We start from the raw sequence: 20,051 nt of genomic DNA on the forward strand, positions 1-20,051 counted from the left end.
ACAAGTCTTCAGGGTAGCTGGGTCACTCGCCGCCCTCGGAAAAGGGGACCAAACCAGGGATAAACTGGACAGCATCCGCCGTGAGGCACCTGCGGCTTCTTCCCCAGGTAAAGTCTCAATGCTCTCCCGTGAGCTTCTTTCTGCCAACTTTTGACACAGAAACGGCCGGAAAGGCCCTTGGCGGTCCCACGGGACGCCCTCAGGAGACTCCTGCTGACCAGAGCGGGCCACGTACTGACCCCGGGACGTCGGGAGGGCGGCCACCCTGCGGCCGAGGAGACCCGGGAGGGAGGGAGGGACGGAGGGAGAAGCAGCGCCCGCGGGACGTCCCCGCAGGAAGCGCGCCTGGCGGCCAGGCCGGCCGGGGAAGGGCCGCGCTGAGCGCCAGGGACACGGCGGGAACGAGCGCTGCCGTGCGGCCTCCAGCCCCGCTCAACGCGCAGGGCGCCTCCCGACCCGGCGAGAAACACCGCGGGGCCGGGGCCGGGCAGGGGGGCGGGAAACTACAGCTCCCGGCAGGCCGCGGGAGGGAGGGCGGGCGGGGGGCGGGTCCGGCTCCCCCCTCCCCCCTCCCCCCTCGTCGTCGTCGTCGTCGTGGTGGTGGTGCTGGGCGGCCGGCGGGGCGATGCGGGGCTCCGTGGCCGGGCGGGGGGGCGCTGCGTCCGCCGCCCCCTGAGGCTCCTCCTCCTGCTGCTCCTGCTGCTGCTGCTGCCGCTGCCGGGCGGGCGGGCGATGCCGAGGCATGGATCGGGCGCAGCGGGCGGCGCAGCGGTGCGGGCAGCTGCAGGACCTCATCGACATCTCGCTGGCCAGCCTGCGCGGCCTCCGCACCAAGTGCGCCGCCTCCAGCGACCTCGCCCGCCACGAGATCCGCGCCCTCGAGGTAGGCGCCCCGGGCCCGAGGGGGGGGGGAGGGAAGGGGGGGAGGGAAGGGGGGGCCCAGGCCCAGGCCCAGGCCCAGTCCCGGGGGGCTCGCGAGGGGCTTCCCGGGGGGCCGGAGAGGGCCGCGGACGGGTGCGGGACGTCAAGGGAGAACAATGGCGGCCGGGCCGGGCCGGGCCGGGCCGGGCCGAGCCCTCCCGGCACGCCTGGGTGGAGAGGCCGGCGCTCTCCTCGCTTGGCGCTCTCGGTCTCGGTCCTCCTGGTGCCGCCGGTCGGAGCCTGTCGGGGGCTCGCCGGCCTCCCTCGCAGCGCTCGACCCCGATGGTCACTTCAAAGCACGGACGCATCCCACGCCCTCGGGGGCCAAGCGTGCGGGGCAGGGAAAGCGGCGCGAGGCGCGGAGTTCCCCTTCTCAGGGGCAAGATTTCCCCACCTTTCCTGGCTGGGGCTGCCCACTTCTCGGCTGAAGGACTCTGGCCGCCCCGCCTGCGGAAAGGACAACATCTTGTCTTCTGGCTCAGCCCAGGACCCCAGGAAAGGATTTGGAACCCCCTCTCACTCAAGCTAAATGTCACTCGAGGTGTTTTGAAATTCAAAATATAAAAATATTTAACAGAGAGAGGGAAGGTCAGATGAAATCAGGAGTTGAACATTTCTGAGGTAAAATCAGTACGTACAGACTTTATTTTTTTTTACCTTTCAAGCTAATTAGAGTTGAGCTTTTCACTGTGCCTTAAAGTCTTTCTATTGAGAGGCTTTTGTTCCTGTGTTTCCCCCGAATACACCAACACACTTTCTTTACGCAATCTCTGACTTTTTGGTCTCCAGAAGGCTGGTGTGCGCTTTCCAGTACCTGAACCCCGTATCATGAAGCACCAGTACTCATCTTGTACGTTTAGCTGACTCTTAAGGCACTTCCTACCCACACTAGGACTGGGATCTCAGCACTCTTAAATACCAGTCGTCACTTTGACTGGGCAGGGTATGTTATTCTCTGCACCCTTTCCTGGGCCTGAATGGGAGTCTCTGCTTAACTACCTACGTGTCCTTGCCAACTTTCCCCAGTTCTCCTGTCTTGTGTTAAACTTCTCTCAGTCAGGGCTGAGTTCCCAAACTGTCAGTCCTTGATTCTTCTCAGCTGAGGCTGAAATCAGACTGAATCCTCCTCAGCATCCCATTCAGAAGTCTTTGTCTACTCAGCTGATGCTAACCAATCAGATCTTTTGGAATATCTTGTCATTCAAGGGTCTCTATCTTTGTGAAGAATTTTTATTTATTGAATTTCTATCCCACCACTCCTGGCACAACTGAATTACATGAAGGCAACAAAAATTGCTTAAGCATGACATACCACAATGCAGCAAGTGGGCTACAAATGTTAGAAGAAGAAGAAGAGTTGGTTCTTATATGCCACTTTTCTCTATCCAAAGGAGGCTCAAAGCGGCTTACATTCGCCTTCCCTTTCCTCTCCCAACACCCTGTGAGGCTGAGAGAGCCCTGATATCACTGCCCGGTCAGAACAGTTTTATCAGTGTCGTGGCGAGCCCAAGGTCACCCAGCTGGCTGAATGTGGGGGAGTGCAGAATCGAACCCATCATGCCAGATTAGAAGTCCGCACTCCTAACCACTACACCAAACTGGCTCACTTAGAAGACAATGTAGTGATGCAATAAACACTGCAATAAATCACAAGCCTATCAGTATATCTAATTCTGAACAGAGACTCATCTGTATATACTTAAATCTGAATATTGAGGCCTTGTAGAAAGAAGGGAGATTCTTCTGAGAAACTTGGGGTATCTCCTCTAGGTTTGCAAAAATGGAGGGGGATGGACATCCGCTGCATGAGCCACATAGAGTGTTGTGGATAGATTGGGAAGGAGAGGCCAGGCATGTGAAAGAATGGAAGCGGCCACCCTCCCTGTGCTGCTCCCTGCAGAGCGGTGGGGTGGGAATAGGGGGCAGGGCAGCTGGGGTGGGGGTGGGGGCAGGTGCGGAACAATGGAAAGGAGAAGGGGAAAGGCGTGGTCTTCCTACAACTCCACATAAATCCTGGAGGGGCATCAGGGCAGGTGGGGGAGGAGTGGGAGAAGATTCTGCCCCCTCCCCCCGGAGCCAAGGGATGTGTGTTTGTGAGTCTCACAAGCTGCTCCTTCTCCCCCCACAAAAACATTTGCCTCGTGATAGTCTGACCCTTTTACTGAAATGACCTCCTGTCCAGTTCTGTTTCACACATTCTGCCAAATGATATTTTGTTTTTTGTTACCCGCCACGAGATGGCAATGGGAGTGACGGGCTATAAGTCAAATTATAAATTAAAAATAAAGTAAGTAGATATTGCAGACTGAAGTCTTGAGGTGCAACTGGGATAAGATGAAAGCAGGGACTTCCCTGTCAGGCCCAGCAGCAATCTCTGCCGTCTGTGTGTGTGTTGTTTAATAACCATCTGGAAGAAAAGTTCTGAAGAATGCAAAAAATTCCCTGCTGCTGCTGCTGCTGCTGCTGCTGCTGCTGCACAGTGAGGCTATAGCTGGTCTCTCCCTGTATCATATTCAGGGGGCAGATGTCAGGCTTAGCCTTACCCTTGCAGAGGAAGGTGAGGGGGGCAGCTGAGGCTCAGGACCTGGCGTGCGCTTTCAAAGGCCTGCATGGGACCAGGCCTGGCTGATCCCCCCCCCCTTTGTTCTTCCTCACAATAGCTGGAAATCACTCCCTTCCCCCTCCTTTTCAGCTCATGGGGTTTCTGGTTGTTTCCCCTTGTCCTCTGGGCTCACCCTTTCCTTTTGTCACAAACCCTCTGGAGGTTTTTTAATTTATTTCCTCAGGAGATTTTTATATTGACTCTCCTGTCTTATTCGAGGCATCTTACAATTGAAATAATAGCCAATAGGAAAACAAGACAATGAAAGAAGCCCAGGGACATAATAACAAGGAGCATAAAATTCCCCCATAATGCTCAGAGCAGGAGCAAGCCATAAAACAGCAAAACAAAAAAGTAAAGGATGGGATTTTCTTTTTTATTAGTGCTCCCATGGTCAGATGAAAGGAGCTAGAAAAGATTCTCAAGTGCAGGGCTATGGTGCTGGTGACTAAGATCAAGTTAATTCCCCCTGTGGTGTTCCTCATTGCTAGGCACGGGGGTGAAAGTAAGAGAACAAAACAAATGGCCAGGAGGAACGGGCATTCCCTTGAAATGTGGTGTTGGAGGAGAGTTTTACGGGGACTGTGAACCTATAGAAAGTCTCATCAGCGCCTTCTTCTAGATCAGCTTTTCTCAATTCTTTTCACCCTTGAGAAACTCCTGAAACATTTTTCAGGCTTTCAGAAACCCCAGAAGTGGTGCAATCATGCAGAATATGGTTGGGAAGCACCACCCGGGGCCCATCATTGACCATTTTGGGAGGAGGAAAAACGGCTCAGTTTTCAGCAGCTTACAAACTACAATCAGTGGGCCTTTGTTTTCTTAAATGAGCTGGAGTTGGGAAATCAAAGGTGAACTGATACTTTATGGTGCCCCTGGACTTCTTTTAATTGTGCTGCAAGAGACTAACATGACTACCCCTCTGAATAAACGGAAAATGCCCACTATCAACATTAAACCCAAGGGGTGTTATTTCCCAGCCGCTGAAGAGCACACAGCTGCTTGTGGTAGTGGTATCTTTACTGGTTCCCCAGAAGGAAAAGGAGGATGCTGCTGAGAGAGGGGGGGGGGGAAAGGCGGGATATATAAATTAAATAATAATAACAACAACAACAACAACAACAATAATAATAATAATAATAATAATAATAAAAGAGAGAGAGAGAGAGAATAGCAGCACATACTCAGGCCTACAGAAATGTGTGTTTCGCCTACATAAAACAGTTCATTGCTGACCAAGTTTGTTGTGAGCGATGTCCAGTCTTGTTCTTGTTCTGGTTCAAGAGCGTGTGGGGGAGTGGTCTAGGAGCCACAAGGATAAATTGGGGGTTGCCTTCTTTGAATCTCCACTGCCACCACCTTCAGAGGTGATGGGACTGACTATTGTTGTTACGAGTGACTTCTAGAGTAGACATTCTTGCCAGTTGCCCAGCCTGGGCGGTCGGTTTCCCACATGTTCACTTAAGGAGCAGCAGGAGAAAAATGTGGGAGGGAATGATGGTGGGGGCTTTGATGATGTCTCTGCAGCTCTAGGAGCTTCCCCCAAATCCCTGTGTTTTTTATCATAGGGATTGGGGGAATTCCTAGAGCATTAAGCTGTGTTTCCCTTCCCGGTCTGTGCCCCTCAAAAGCTCCCGGGGCTGCTGAACCTACTCTGCTTGCTGAGTGCCAGGTGCCCAGCAGAAGGTAGTTGGAGAGTTGTTCTGACATGTAACCCAGCTTGTTTTGGATTGGCGCCCTTGTCAAGGATCTGCAAGGCAGTTTGAAAGTGAAAGGTGGCGAGCGGAGTCCCTCTGGTAACTCACTTTATTTTGGGGAGCGTCTCACTTGAGACAGCCAGCATGGCTAGAGTGTCAAGGATTTGGGAGTCCCAGGTTCAAATTTCCACTTTCCATTAAAGTGTCCTGGGTGAGCTTGGGCCAGTTAACCCCCTCACAGTGTGATCTCCCTTTCAGTGTGGTTATTAAAAGGATAAAATGGAGAATAGATGTTGATGCTGCATTGAACCTTCGTTGAGGGGAAAAGCATTATGTGTATTTGTATGTAAATCCAGTGCTTGCAAAATGGCCAAATGGACAGAACATATTTATTTCCCAGATTAATTACTGCACTGTAGTTTAAATCTTAATATGGATTTGTGATTTTGGTGTCTAAAGGTATCCCCTGTGCAAGCACCGAGTCATGTCTGACCCTTGGGGTGACGCCCTCTAGCGTTTTCATGGCAGACTCAATACGGGGTGATTTGCCAGTGCCTTCCCCAGTCATGACCGTTTACCTCCCAGCAGCAAGCTGGGTCCTCATTTTACCGACCTTGGAAGGATGGTAGGCTGAGTCAACCTTGAGCCGGCTGCTGGGATCGAACTCCCAGCCTCATGGGCAGAGCTTCAGACAGCATGTCGCTGCCTTACCACTCTGCGCCACAAGAGGCTCTAACAGATGGTTAATGTAAAGGTAAAGGTATCCCCTGTGCAAGCACCGAGTCATGTCTGACCCTTGGGGTGACGCCCTCCAGCGTTTTCATGGCAGACTCAATATGGGGTGGTTTGCCAGTGCCTTCCCCAGTCATTACCATTTACCCCCCAGCAAGCTGGGTACTCATTTCACTGACCTCGGAAGGATGGAAGGCTGAGTCAACCTTGAGCCAGCTGCTGGGATTGAATTCCCAGCCTCATGGGCAGAGCTTTCAGACTGCATGTCTGCTGCCTTACCACTGCGCCACAAAAGGCTCTTTGGTGTCTAAGAGGGGGTGAAATGGTCCAGGGCCCAGGAGAAGACGGAGGAGGAGGAAGATTTGCCATTTGACTGCTGCCAGCAAGCAACCCCTTGCTCTTGATAATTTGAGGAGCAGGGGAAAAATAGGGGCAGAGAATGGCATTAATGTGATACACTAGGAATTTCCATTTATCTCCGTGGTTTTAAACAAAAAGATATGAGGAAATTCCCAGAGTGTCATCTGGAAGTGATGTTCTTCTGAACATGTTCTTCTGAATGTTCTTCTGAATATGTTCTTCTGAAACTCAACTTTCCAGGCATTTGCAGGCACAGGGCTGGTAACTCAAGGAAGAGGGCAGGATGCTGTCAAAAGGGAAGATGAGGCAATCATTTCAGGTAGCAAATTTGGGTTGTGCTTTCACACATACTATACACCAGTGGTCCCCAACCTTTTTATCGCCGAGGACCGGTCAATGCTTGACAATTTTACTGAGGCCCGGTGGGGGGGGGTAGTCTTTTGCTGAGGGACGTCGCTGCCGGTGTATTTAGAGGGCCCTCACTTTAAAAGCTAATGGAGTTATTGGGACAGGAGTTACCAGCCTGCAGGTGGGGCCTAAAGTTCTTCAGCGATCAGCTGATCTCCAGACCAGAGATCAGTTCTTCTGGAGGAATTGGGAGCTTTGTAGGGTGAACTCTTGTTGCATCAGATCTCTGCTGATCTCCTTCTCCTCCCTGCCTGCCCAAGTACCACTCATGCCAAAGAGAAATCTGAAGTCTGTTGCTGTGTGGCAAATCCTGTAATGTGATTTGTGGCATTGTTGATCATCTCATGTTAATTCTTACGCTATTTGCTCTAACTCCATCCTGGATTTCTGCTCGGGTTCTGATTTTTGCAGTCCTGATCTTGCATCACTTACCGGAGGTCCCATTCTGTTGGTTGCAATGATCTGTGTCATGCAAAATACCCTGCGTCTCCCTGCGAAAGGCAGTCGATAAATAGCACACAAAAAGAGGCACGTGTTTTCCTGCTACTTTATCTGTTGCCAGTCTTTCACCAAAGTATATCACTGGGCGACTCCCACAGGAAATTAGAATTAGAAGTCATTGGGAAGCTATACAGCCATCTTGATAGGTCTCAAATGTAATGGGTTCTGATTCCACTGTAGGAAACAAATGAGTGCGGCAGGTGTTGGAAGATGGTCTTTTTACCTGTTACTGCCGGACTCTGTTCCCCAAGTTATACCACAAGAAATGTATGTGCTGGTTTATTCTTATCCGTATTGTGCTCTTGTCAAATGGGACACCAAATGAAGAAATGGACCGGTGTAAGTTGATAAATAAATTCTCTTTATTATTCAAGATATGAAGTGTCTATGTCATTCTTATCAAGTTGAGTGGAAATGAGCGCTCAATTTGTTCTCGTTTTCAGTAAAGATAGTTTTCTTCAGCGGATCCAATATCATAACAGAAGTGATTGTAAAAACCAGAGAATCTCACCTATTACATACCTTCTAATGTTATCCTTTAATTTGTTAATGTAACTTGGACCTGCCATTTGGGGCAGATATTTTTAAACCATGAGTCAGTAAAATACCATTGGGGATCCTAAATGTAAAACTTGGTTACTACAGGAGTGTGTGCGTGTGTATAATTTATAATTTTGATTGTGACTTCTGAATTATAGTTTTATGTCCCATATTCTGTTTGCCAGTGCCTTCTTTGGACAACTTTCTTTGGTACTGACAACTATTTTTGTTACTTTTGTTATTGGATTAATTTATGATATCTGTATGTAAGTGAGCCACTGAAGAAAATTATCGTTATTGAAAATGAGAACAAATCTGGAGCTTGTTTTGGCTCAGTTTGATAAGAATGAAACAGACCCTTTCTACTTTGAGTAATAAAGAGAGATTATTATTCAACCTAAACATCAGTCCATTTCTTTGTTTGGTATCTTCATGGGACTGACAGGTCTTTGTTTGCCTCGTCAAATGGAAGGCAGGTACCATTTTGATTTTCTGCCTCAGGCTCTTGGGAGAGCATGGATGAAAGTGCAGTTTGCTTTAAACAGCAAAGGATTATATGTGCGCGCACTATTTGGATAGCACCCTCTGTTTATGGAGGTGAGTTTTTTGGGGTGGATGAGGGGTTTCTTCTGGTTCTTTCTTACTTATTTTCTCCTGAAGCTTCAGTGCTTTTTCATGTCAAGTGCTCCTTGCTTCTACTTGGGTTCCGACTTGTTCTGCTTTTCACCAGTTACTGTGCCTATGCAAATGCTATAAACAGCCTTTGCGGTTTTCTAAACTCTCTTTCCAAAGACCCACAAGTGTTTCTGCGGAAGGCTGGTTGACTTTGCAAACTCTGCTGGTGGCTGAGGGTGCCTCTTTTGGGACTCGGTTAGAGAGGAGGCAGCTGGAGCCCAGAGCTCAGGGAGTGGATGGAAATGAGGGGAGGATGTGGTTTCAGTGACCAGGTGCGCCTTCCAAGGCACTTCCATTTGAGGTTATGCTGGCATATTTTTACGTGCCAAACTTGGCTCAATAAATGGAAAACAGTTTATTTAAAAGAATTCCCTGTTTTGCTGTAGCAAATGTGGGCCATGAAAAATTGCTCTGAGGACAGCGCCAGAGTTAAACATGTTTCTTGCTTTCATAAAAGTAATTGTTTATGTAAATCAAAGGTGGGCGAAATGTCTCTAGCAAACATCACTATAGCATTGCTCAGAAGTTTTAAACATTTTCTTGGACTGAGAACTTGGCATTGTACCACTGGTGCCAACTGGGTGGCCAGCGTTGCCTTCTGGAACATTATGACAGATCTGAAGTTCTTCGCAGCAGCCTGCCTAGGGGACAGTCTCTTCTGTGTGTGCCCGTGTGTTCGGTGAGTCCTTTGTGGCCTTGAGGGGGATGAATTCCCCCTTTCATCCCCCCCATATATGCCTGATTACTTGGGGTGCTTTGTAAGCCTAGTTTGCATGTTCAGGAGAATGGTAGTAAAATGCCAAGTTGGTAAATTGGACAGTGCTAGTTCCAATTACTTTTTGGAATGCTCCCTTCCCTGCAAGCAGAAAACTGTCCCCATGGTGTTGGCTTGTTATTTACAAGGATTCCACCCCTCCCCTCTGCCCTGGTGCATCCAGGATCTATCACTGGCAGTGTTGCCGTCTCCTTTCTGCCACCTTCATTCTTCTGTATGGGTGAGCCAGGCCAGACTTTCCTACTGAGGGTGCTGAGGCACCTGACAGTTCACAAGCCCCCCTCTCCCAATGATGGACACCCTCATAGTGCAAGTCCATAGGTGCATCATTATGTGGACAATGATGATTCTTTGGAATTAAAGGACCACAAATATAGGGATGAAGCAGTGCCAGAAGTAGCGTTATGGCCTTGCTGTGTCAGTGGTGTCCTTCAGCACACAGTGGTTCTTGCCATACTGTTTGCTAAAGATGGATAAACAGGAAATGCCAAGTTATGTTTTTAAAAAGCTTGCCAGGAGGAACCAGATACGAGGATAACAAAGGATGTTCCCTGTTTTATTGAAGGGCTAGTTGCTGGTGAGGGTGAATGAGAGACCTTATGTAACTTCCCCTCTGTTCCCCTGGTTCTGCCTGCACATGACCTTTGTTGCAATTTTAGATTTTCCCCACAGGTAGACAAATACCCCACCACAGCTGGCCACCCAGAAAGGAACCAAATATTGATTACAAGGTACCTAAGGGTCATGGAGGAGATTTGGAGGGGAGAATTATGAAAGCTATCTTCATCTGCAAATTCCCCTCTTCCTTTCCCTGTATCTCCATTATTCATTTTCTACAGATCTGTTTGCTACCATTATTTTATCCTGCTACAGTCCTTCTCTTACTGCTCTTGGTTGATGATGTTTTTATCGCCTCTTTTATGTTTTTCTTGTTGTGTGCTACTTTGGATAAAAGGAAAGGCCAGTAGGAGAGCCCTTTTGCTAGGCAAACTTTGTGGGCGACCCCTCCACTTATTCACTCATACTGGAAGGCTGAGTGGGTCACACGCTCAGAGGAAATGTCTTCCCATGATCAGCATTGCTGCTTTCCAAATGTGGCTGAGCATGGTGATGGGGTGTGCACAGAGAAGCTGCACCATCTGTAGGGAGGTGCATGGCCGGGCCAGTGGGCTTGTTCCTGGTGTCCTTCCGTGTACTCTGGGTCTATGTTTTCTGCACAGGACTAGTCTGCTTGGGGAGCTCTTTGTTGTGTAAACTTGGAATATCTCAGGAGTAAGGGTGTGCAACCTCCGTTTGCACAAATGTTGTATGGGACATTTTTCTAGTTGCTGATCATCTCTGAGCAGCCGCATGGCAGGACCGAAGTGCTATGTCGCGCGTTGTTAGCACTCTTTAACCAGGGCAAGATCTGGTGAGTTGCCAAAAGGCAAAGTCTAGATGCCAGGGAATCATTTGAACAGAACAGATGAGTGGGAGTTATTTTTAGAAGCGAGTATGAAGATAATTTCCACTCAAACTGTCTTTGCCTGCTGTCTAAAGGCCAACAAGGCAGGGGTGGAATCGCATTTCCTGTGGTGGAAGGCAATTCTAGGACTATTTCCTCCATTGTTACCAATTTCCCAGATCACCCAGATTCAGAATATGTTAGACTGTTACCCTCTGATGTTGCTTATAAAATACATCAGCAATCGGTGACCTCACACTCTTTCGGGGATGCAGAAGGACACCTTAGTGGGCTTTCCCCACTACTCTTTGGATGGGGCAGGAACAAACTTAACTTCCTGTTTACTTTGGTGAGAGGCACCCAGCTTCAGTTTTCTTCCTGCCTTCAGATGGAGAGCAGCTAGGCTACCTCCTACCTGCCTTTCTTTCAATTTTAATTCTAACCTCTTTTCTTAACTTTGCCTCAGTTCTTCAGTTCTCTCTACCCTTTCTCTATCCCTCTTTCTGCTGCCTTTTTTCTCTCGGTGGCCATTTTCTTGCTGCCGCAGCCTGGCATAAACTCCGTGAGATGGCTTTTTCCCATCCAACAAGGAGCCTCGAGCACCTTTGACCTCCAAGGGGCTGGGAGAGCCCAGGGAGGCTGCGGCCACATTGGTTTCTGTTGCGGTAGCCAAGGATTAGGCCGGACAGGCAGAGTTGGGTGCAGAGCTATGTCAGTGCTTTCAACCGACAAAAAAGCCCAGGAAGAAGCCCTGACTAAGAAGACTTGATGTGAGCAAAACCTGGATGACACAGCGGCTGGTTATAAATGCTCCCATAATGATGGCTGCCATTCGGCTGGTATAAGGCCTGAGGAATTGGAGCCATCTCAGCCTGGGATGATGCAGGCACATTCCGACGGTGCCCCGGAGGGCCAGGAGATGCCTTCTGAAGCGAAGAGTGCTGACTTTGCTGGGAGCCCAGCCCAGTGTGCTGCCCTTCCTTTATGCCATCTTTTCAAAAAGCCTTCCAGGAGCAAATTGTTGGTTTCTGTTCTCAGAGTTCCAGAAGCCGTCCTCCTCATTCCCCCTTCCCCTTGCCCTTGCCCAGGGCGGGGGAGATGAGTAACCCTACACACCCCAAAAGGGACAATGGCTTACCAAGACATCGAGGAAAAGAACCAAGTTCAGACCTAGGAGGTCGGACTCCTCTGATGAGGAGGATCTCCTGATGAAGGGAGCCAAGACTCTTGAAAGCGTATCCTCCCCCGTCTAGTTGGCCTCTCAGGGGCTACGTGTCTGAAGGACAGTCTCCCCTGATATGAACCCCTGTGGGCCGTTCTGTCACCTTGGCAATTTCTTCCAACAGTTCTTTTGTGCACTCTTTCCCAGACTGAGGCTTTCTTGAGAGGGTTATGAAGGTCAAGACACTATAAGGCTTGAGTGATTCAAAAGGGCTTCTGTGGATGGAGAGCAGCAAGTCTTCAGCTGGTTTTTAGTCTGGCTTTGTTTTTTTGGCGCTGTTGAGGTGAATTGTGTTAACTCTTGTCTGCAAGGTGCTTGGCGTTAGTTAGAACCTGACATCTTTAAACAGCCCGTGGCGCCACGGGCGCCACGGACTATATAATTCGTTAAGCCCCCTAGAGGTGGGCTTTGTCCGTGATGAGGAAGGGTCCGGGTTGGACCCTTCCTCACAACAGACAATCGGAGGGACTAATCGGCAGGCGCAAAGCGCCTGCCGATTGGTCCCTCTGATTCCCAGCCTGAGCAACTGCGAGCCGCGCGCAGCGCGGCTCGCAGTTGCTCCCGGACTGACACCTCTCGCCGCGTCAGACCGCCGCCTGAGGGAACCCCCAGCAGTCGTGCGAAGCGCGGCTGCTGGGGGTTCCCTCCCTGCCGGTCTGACGCCTTCTCCCCTTTTTTATAAAGGGGCTTTGAAACTAGTACATATATATTTTTTGAATAAATGAACAAATAGCATATAAAGGGGCTTTGAAACTAGTACATATAAAGGGGCTTTGAAACTAGTACATATAAAGGGGCTTTGAAACTAGTACATATATATTTTTTGAATAAATGAACAAATAGCACCCTAGTTACCTGAAAGGAAGAAGAGGAGCTGTATTTGTGTACCCCGCTTTTTACTACCTGAAGAAACCTCAGAGCCACTTACCCTTCGCTTCCCTTCCTCTCGCCATTCAGAAACCCTGTGAGGTCGGTGGGGCTGAGAGGACTTTTAAGAGAACTGCTCTGTGATAGCAGCCCTAAGAGAGCTGCTCTTACCCAGTGCACCACAGGCTCCCATTGTGTTCCCCTGCCATGTGCCACCAAGACAAAGGGGGCCCATCGCAAATTCACTCACCAGCTATATACATTATAACGGAGATTGTCTTACATTCAGGGTGGCCCTTTCTGGGAAAGAGAAAAGGAGGGGAAAAGGACTGCATAATGGATGCAGGGTTTACCGTTGGAAGGAGATTGCATTCTGTGGAGTTGCGTGTTCTGTCTTGGTGATCTGAGCTTAGATTATCATGCGTTCGTCATGTGCTCAGAGAGGGATGTTTGTGTTCAGGAATCACACTGATGACCAGGGAAGCCAGGTTCCTTTAATTTTGAAGAGAACATCTTTTCTTCATTTAATTTTGAACAGAACATCTTTAATTCATTCAGAAACAGAATTTTGGAGGCTGAAGGCCAGCTGCCACATAAGAGTTCTTTTTGGTTAGACCAAATTGTCCCATCAAACGGTATGTTCTTTAATGCAGCCAACAGAGCACATATCTCAGTGGTAGCAGAGGCTTTGCTTTTTGTTCTCCATTTTGTAGATTTCTTTACTGTAGATTGTCATTGTTAACCTGAAAATGAAATTTTAAAAAGGAGTCGGTATGTGTTGCTAGTTGAGGGTTTAGCTGTCTACAGGTACTGGACAAAAATTGGCAGAATGAGATATTTTGTAAATGTTGTTTTTTTTAAGTAAGTACCTTGGCAATTGCGCACAGGTGAGGCCTGTTTGCTCATGCTTTTAGAATCATAGAATCATAGAGTTGGAAGGGGCCATACAGGCCATCTAGTCCAACCCCCTGCTCAACACAGGATTAGCCCTAAGCATCCTAAAGCATCCAAGAAAAGTGTGTATCCAACCTTTGCTTGAAGATTTCCAGTGAGGGGGCGCTCACCACCTCCTTAGGCAGCCTATTCCACTGCTGAACTTTTCCTTCTGTCTGCTCATGGATTCAGGCCATGGGTCTCTCATGGTGTTTTCTGATGGGCAGTGGCTCAGGCGGAGGTCTTCACATCCCCCATGTCCAGCTGCTTTTAACTGGAGGGGCCAGGGGTGGGACCTGGGCCCTTCTGCTTGAAATGCCCTGCTGCTAAGCCTCAGTTATAACATGGCTGCTATCACCCAAGAGTTCCCCCCTGCTTGAAACATATAGAAACTGCCGCCTGCTGCAAGGTGCTTGAATTTGACCCTAACTTTGAAGTTCCTGGTCTGATGATGGAGTGTTCTTGATAAGAAGGGTTTTTTCCATAAAGAGGATGGAGCAGAGTAGTTCTCTTTCGCTCTGGAGGGACAGACCAGGTCCAATGGGATGAAATTAATTCAAAAGAAATTCCGTCTAGACACCCGGAAGAAGTTCCTGACAGTCAGAGTGGTTTCTCAATGGAACAGGCTTCCTCGGGAGGTAGTGGGTTCTCCATCTTTGGAGATTTTTAAACAGAGGCTGGAGAGCCTTCTGACGGAAAGGCTGATTCTGTGAAGGTTCAAGGGGGTGGCAGGTGACAGTGGAGGAGCGATTGGGATGTGAGTGTCCTGCATAGTGCAGGGGGTTGGACTAGATTACCCTTCCAACTCTATAATTCTATGATTCTATGTTGTATTAGTGGTGTGGGGTTTTTGCAGTGGATGCCTCTCCTTATTTCAGTGTTCTGTGTTAATAGTTTCCAGCCATCTTTTCCCCTTGACTCCCCTGTTGTTTTCATTTCTGAACAAACTTATTCTCCTGCAACAAAATAAATAAAGAGCCATCTTAGTGTAGTGGTTAATGGCGGCAGCTTTTAATCTGATGAGCTAGGTTTCATTCCCCACTCCTCTGCATGCAACCAGTTCGGTGGGTGACCTTGGACTAATCACAGTTCTGTTAGAGCTATTCACACAGCAGTTCTCTCAGCCTCACCTCCCTCACAGGGTGTCTGTTGTGGGGAGAGGAAAGGAAAGCGATTGGAAGCTGTTTTAAGACTCCTTTGGGTAGTGAAAAGTGGGATATTAAGACCAACTCTTCTTTTTCTAAATAATGGCAAGTGTGAAAAGACCAATTTTATTGAAAAGTGAATTTCTGTTCTTTACTCTTGTTGCAGAAAACTGCACCAATATTCTGCATTTATTTCCTTTATTTGTATCCCTCCTCCTCATCTCTTGTTGTTGTTTTCTCCTCCTCCTCTGGGAGATGGTTATTTCTGGAATAGAACCACAGAACCAAGACCAAGGCCTGTGCAAGAAAAAGAAAGAGAAAGGAACCGCACCTTGCTAAAATGAGTTCTTCTGAGGGAACACGAGAAAAGGGCCGAACAAGTTAGAGCAGACCGACAGACTAGGAAAAGGGCTAGGAGAGTGCCATGGGTCACCACACGAATCATGAACGGTGGTAGTGTGCACTGTACAATTCTTACGTTTCAGTAAATGAAAGGCATGAAAACAGGAACAGCAGACAGGACAGTAGGGAACATAATGCACCGGTTAAAAAGCCTGTCTGCATACGACAAAGAATGGAAACCAGTACAAGCTTGGTGCAGATGGTGGCTGGGGCTGAAGGGCTGTGAAAGGAGGTGGGGGACAGTATGCATAAATTATACTGGATAAAAGGGGGGTTGTAAATAGTATTTGAGGTTGTTTTTGTATAAACATTTAATTTTTGGAGTACTGATTGTGGTTGATGTAAATTGGAATCTTGTAATTTATAATTTTTGAAGATGATAATGTTGAATTTTGTTAATCTAAGTCACAGTTTTTGAAATATTTGTATATAAAAAGTGTTTTCTATGTTTTGCAAAATCAGCTTTATATATATACTAGAAATACAGCCCATTGCAGATTGAAATGCAATGGGCGCTAGCAGTGAGAGTGGGTATGGGGGGGGGGACTACCTGCAGTCTTTCGGCGGGTCTTGCGGCGGCGGCGAGCGGGCGGCGAGCGGCTGCATGTGTCCCTGGAGTCCTGGGGTTGCGGCGGCGGAATCCTACACTTGATTTTAGCCAAAAGGCTGAGAAGCGGCGGCGGAGTCCTGTTTCTTGGAGCAGTCCTGGGGTTGCGGCGGCGGCAGACTGATGCGGCGAGAGGCGATTTGCGCCTCTTGTGGCGTCAGGCCGCCAGGCAGGGAGCCCCCGGCAGCCACGCTCCGCTTCACGCCTCTTGCTGCGTCAGGCCAGGAGCAACTGCGAGCCGCGCTGTGCGCAGCTCGCAGTTCCTGGGGCTGGGAATCAGAGGGACCAATCGGCAGGCGCTTCGCGCCTGCCGATTGGTCCCTCCGATTGTCTGTCACATCCCGCCCCAGGACCCCTTACGGTTTTATTTAGTCCGTGGTGCCTGCGGCGCCACGGGCGGTTTACAGATGTATATGTATATGTATATGTATATGTATATGTATATGTATATGTATATGTATATGTATATGTATATGTATATGTATATGTATATGTATATGTATATGTATATGTATATGTATATGTATATGTATATGTATATGTATATGTATATAGTGTTTTGCAGAATGGAGATAACTTAATAAAATATTTTTATCTTCAAAAAATATTTTACCTCCTCCTTCTCTACCCAGTGGCTTTCCTCATTTTCCGTTTTATCCTCCCAGTAACCTTGTGAGGTAAGTTGGGCTGAGAAGGTGTGATTGGCCCAGGATCACCCAGCAGGCTTCCTTGAAAAAGGGAGGAGATACAACCCGGGGAACTACAGGCCAGTGAGTCTGACTGCAGTTGCAAGGAAGACAATGGAGCAGATTTTCAAGGGGGTGATCTGCAAACATATGAAGAACGGTTTGTTTATCCAGGGAAGTCAGCACAGATTTGTCTCCATCAGGTCCTGCTAAACCAAGCTGGTTTCCTTAGAATCACAGAATCATAGAGTTGGAAGGGACCTCCTGGTCATCTAGTTCAGCCCCCTGCACTGTGCAGGACACTCACAACCCTCTCGCTCACCCACTGTCACCTGCCACCCCCTTGAGCCTTCACAGAATCAGCCTCTCCATCAGATGGCTATCCAGCCTCTGTTTAAAAATTTCCAAAGATGAAGAACTCCTTCTTTGACATAATGATGGGAAACACAGTGGATGTTGTTTACCTGGATTTCAGTAAGGCTTTTGGCAAGGTTCCCCATGATGGTCTGATGGGGGGGACTGCAGACTGGATGGCTAACTTGTTAGAAAACCCACTCAAAGAGTAGTTGTCAATGGAATTTCATCAGATTGCAGGGGCCCCAGGGTTCAGGGCTGGATCTAGTACTTTTCAACATTTTTTTCAATGATCTGGATGAGGGGGAAGAGGGGTTCCTCATTAAATTTGTGGATGACACCAAATTGGGAGGGATAGCGAACACCCCAGAAGATATAGAGTTCAACAGATCTGAACACGCTGAAAAAGCGATTCAATAAAGAGAAGTGCAGAATTCTGCAGCTAGGCCACAAAAATGAGATGCATGCCTACTGGATGGGAGAGACACCTCTGGGTAGCAGGGTGTGCCAATGAGATCTTGGGATACTTGTGGCCTGTAATCGAAATATCAGACAGTATGATGAAACTGTAAAGAAGGTGAATGCAGTCTTGGGCTGTATCAACAGAGGCATCACATCAAAATCACAAGATGTCACAGTATACTGCATTGGTCAGACCCTACCTGGAGACCTGTGTGCAGTTTTGGAGGCCTCACTTCAAAAAAGACATGGACAAAATTGGGAAGGTGCAGAGGAGAGCGAGGGGGATGATCCGGGGCCTGGGACCAAGCCCTATGAAGATAGGTTGAGGGACTTGGAAATGTTCAGCCTGGAGAAAAGGAGGTTGAGAGGGGACATGATTGCTGTCTCTGAAAGGTTTTTATCACTTGGTAGAGGGAAGTGAATGGTTCCTGCTGGCAGCATACCTGCAGGAATGGGTTTAAACTACGTGCAGAACAGTCAGGAAAAATGATTTCCCAGTCATAGTAGTGCAGCAGGGAAATCAACTGCCTAAGGAGGTCAGGAGATCAAATGCTAGCTGGACAGGCCCAGGCAAGAGCCCACAACATGTGATAAGGTTAACATAACAAACTATTCACTTTTATGGCTAGCAAGGATACAGGGCCTGGAGCAAGCAGGCGCCAAGCAATATAAAACAATATAACTGACATGGAGGAACTCGAGCTAATTTATGACAGAGATTCTACAATCCTGACATCCCTCCACACTAAAAGGACCTCCCCCCACCCTAGCCTGCATCGACTGGGCGGGGGCAATCAGGGAATGCCCGGTGGAAAGCCCGGAGGAGGCGAGGTGCTTTCACGTTCTCTGCCTCTACCCACTCCTTGTCCCCTGAAGGGAAATCCTTCCAATCTACCAAATATTGGAGGCGACCCTTGTGCACACGAGAGTCTAAGATTTGGTTCACTTCGTAGTGAGTGTCTTTATCGATGTAGACCGGCACAGGTGTAGATAGCGGGGGGTGCCACACATCCGGAACAGGAGCTCTCCGCAGCAGGCTGGAATGAAAAACCGGATGTACATTCCTATAAGTTTTAGGCAAGGACAGTTCTACAGTTACAGCATTGATAAGTTTCACAATAGGGAAGGGCCCCACATATTTAGGACCAAGTTTCTTGGACTTCTGCTGGCAGCGCAGGTTCTTGGTGGACAAATAAGCCAGGTCCCCCACTTTCCACGCGGGCGCTGGTGCCCGTTTCTTGTCAGCCTGGGTTTTGTAAGCCTGTTTAGCCTCCTTGAGGCTCGAAACGATAACAGGCCAACCAGCACTAATGGTTGCTGCCCATTTGGTGACTTCAGGGGCTTCGGTCGAATTTAGCTCCCAGGTGGGAGCAGCCACCAAATCTGTCCCATACACCACCTTAAAAGGTGACACCCCCGTGGAGGCATGCGCCCCATTGTTATAGGCAAATTCCGCAAGCGGCAAAAGGGCAACCCAGTCATCCTGTTGATGGTTGATGAAACAGCGCAAGTATTGTTCCAGAATTTGGTTCACCCTCTCAGTTTGGCCATTTGATTCAGGATGGTAGCCAGATTTTAAGGCTTGCTCCACCCCTAACAGTCTCAAGAGCTCCCGCCAGAACTTGGCAACGAACTGGGGGCCCCGATCCGTGAGCAGGCGCCTCAGGATCCCATGTAGGCGTATTATGTGGGTCACAAACAACGAGGCCAATTTGGCCGCTGAAGGTAGGCCAGCACAAGGGATAAAGTGGGCTTGCTTGGAAAATGCATCCACTACTACCCAGATGACAGTTTTCCCCTGGCTGGGCGGTAAGTCCGTGATAAAATCCATGGTGACATCGGACCACGGGCGGGAGGGAGTGGGCAGAGGCTGCAGCAACCCCCTTTTCTTCCCGCCAGCAGGTTTGGAGACGATGCATGTGGGGCAACCCTGTACGTACTTCTCCACATCAGAGCGTAAAGTCGGCCACCAATAATGTCTCCTGACCAGATGCAGAGTTTTTACAAAACCAAAGTGTCCTGCGGTTTTCGCATCGTGGCAAAGTTTCAAAACGTCCCCGCGCGCCGCCGCCGGGACGTAGAGACGCTCCCCCTTAAAAAAGAGGCCCCCCTTCTCGATCAAGTCGGGGCGGAGGGAGCCAAACTCCGTGTCCAGTGACACCTCCTTCTGAACCCACCCTCCCGGGATCGAATTTCCCTGCTTGGTGTGACTGCGCGTCACTGCGGCCATTCCCAGTTGGGCGGGAGTAAAAACTGTGTCCACCAATGGGTCGCGCTTGCTATTATACTGGGGCAAGCGGGAAAGAGCGTCCGCCAGAAAGTTCATTTTGCCCGGCAGATGCTTAAGAGAGAAGTTGAAGCGAGAGAAAAACTCCGCCCACCGCATTTGTTTCGCCGAGAGCGAGCGGGGCTGCTTGAGCGCCTGAAGGTTCTTATGGTCTGTCCAGACTACGTAGGGGACGGCGGACCCTTCTAACCAATGCCTCCAAGTGGCTAAGGCCAATTTTATCGCAGCCGCCTCTTTCTCCCAAATCGCCCAGTTCCTTTCAGCCCCGGAGAATTTCTTTGACAAATAGGCCAACGGGTGCAATTTCCCATCCTCCCCCTCTTGTAGGATCACGGCCCCCATTGCTACATCCGAGGAATCTACTTGCACTGTGAATTGCTTAGCGGGGTCGGCATGGGCCAGCACGGGCTCAGAGGTAAACAGGAGCTTCA

General features: G+C 49.1%; 1 protein-coding gene across 1 annotated transcript in view; it reads left to right on the forward strand.

Annotated features, from left to right (window-relative positions):
- The first annotated feature begins 567 nt into the window (after positions 1 to 567).
- KSR1 (kinase suppressor of ras 1) overlaps positions 568 to 20,051 on the forward strand; it is a 168,351-nt gene continuing 148,867 nt past the window's right edge. Inside the window, exon 1 of the mRNA XM_077311439.1 lies at positions 568 to 883. Coding sequence (XP_077167554.1) covers positions 743 to 883 — 141 coding nt within the window. The 5' untranslated portion in view covers positions 568 to 742. The remainder of the gene's footprint in view (positions 884 to 20,051) is intronic.

This window comes from Paroedura picta, chromosome 15, assembly GCF_049243985.1.
Source record: "Paroedura picta isolate Pp20150507F chromosome 15, Ppicta_v3.0, whole genome shotgun sequence".
NCBI lineage: Eukaryota > Metazoa > Chordata > Lepidosauria > Squamata > Gekkonidae > Paroedura > Paroedura picta.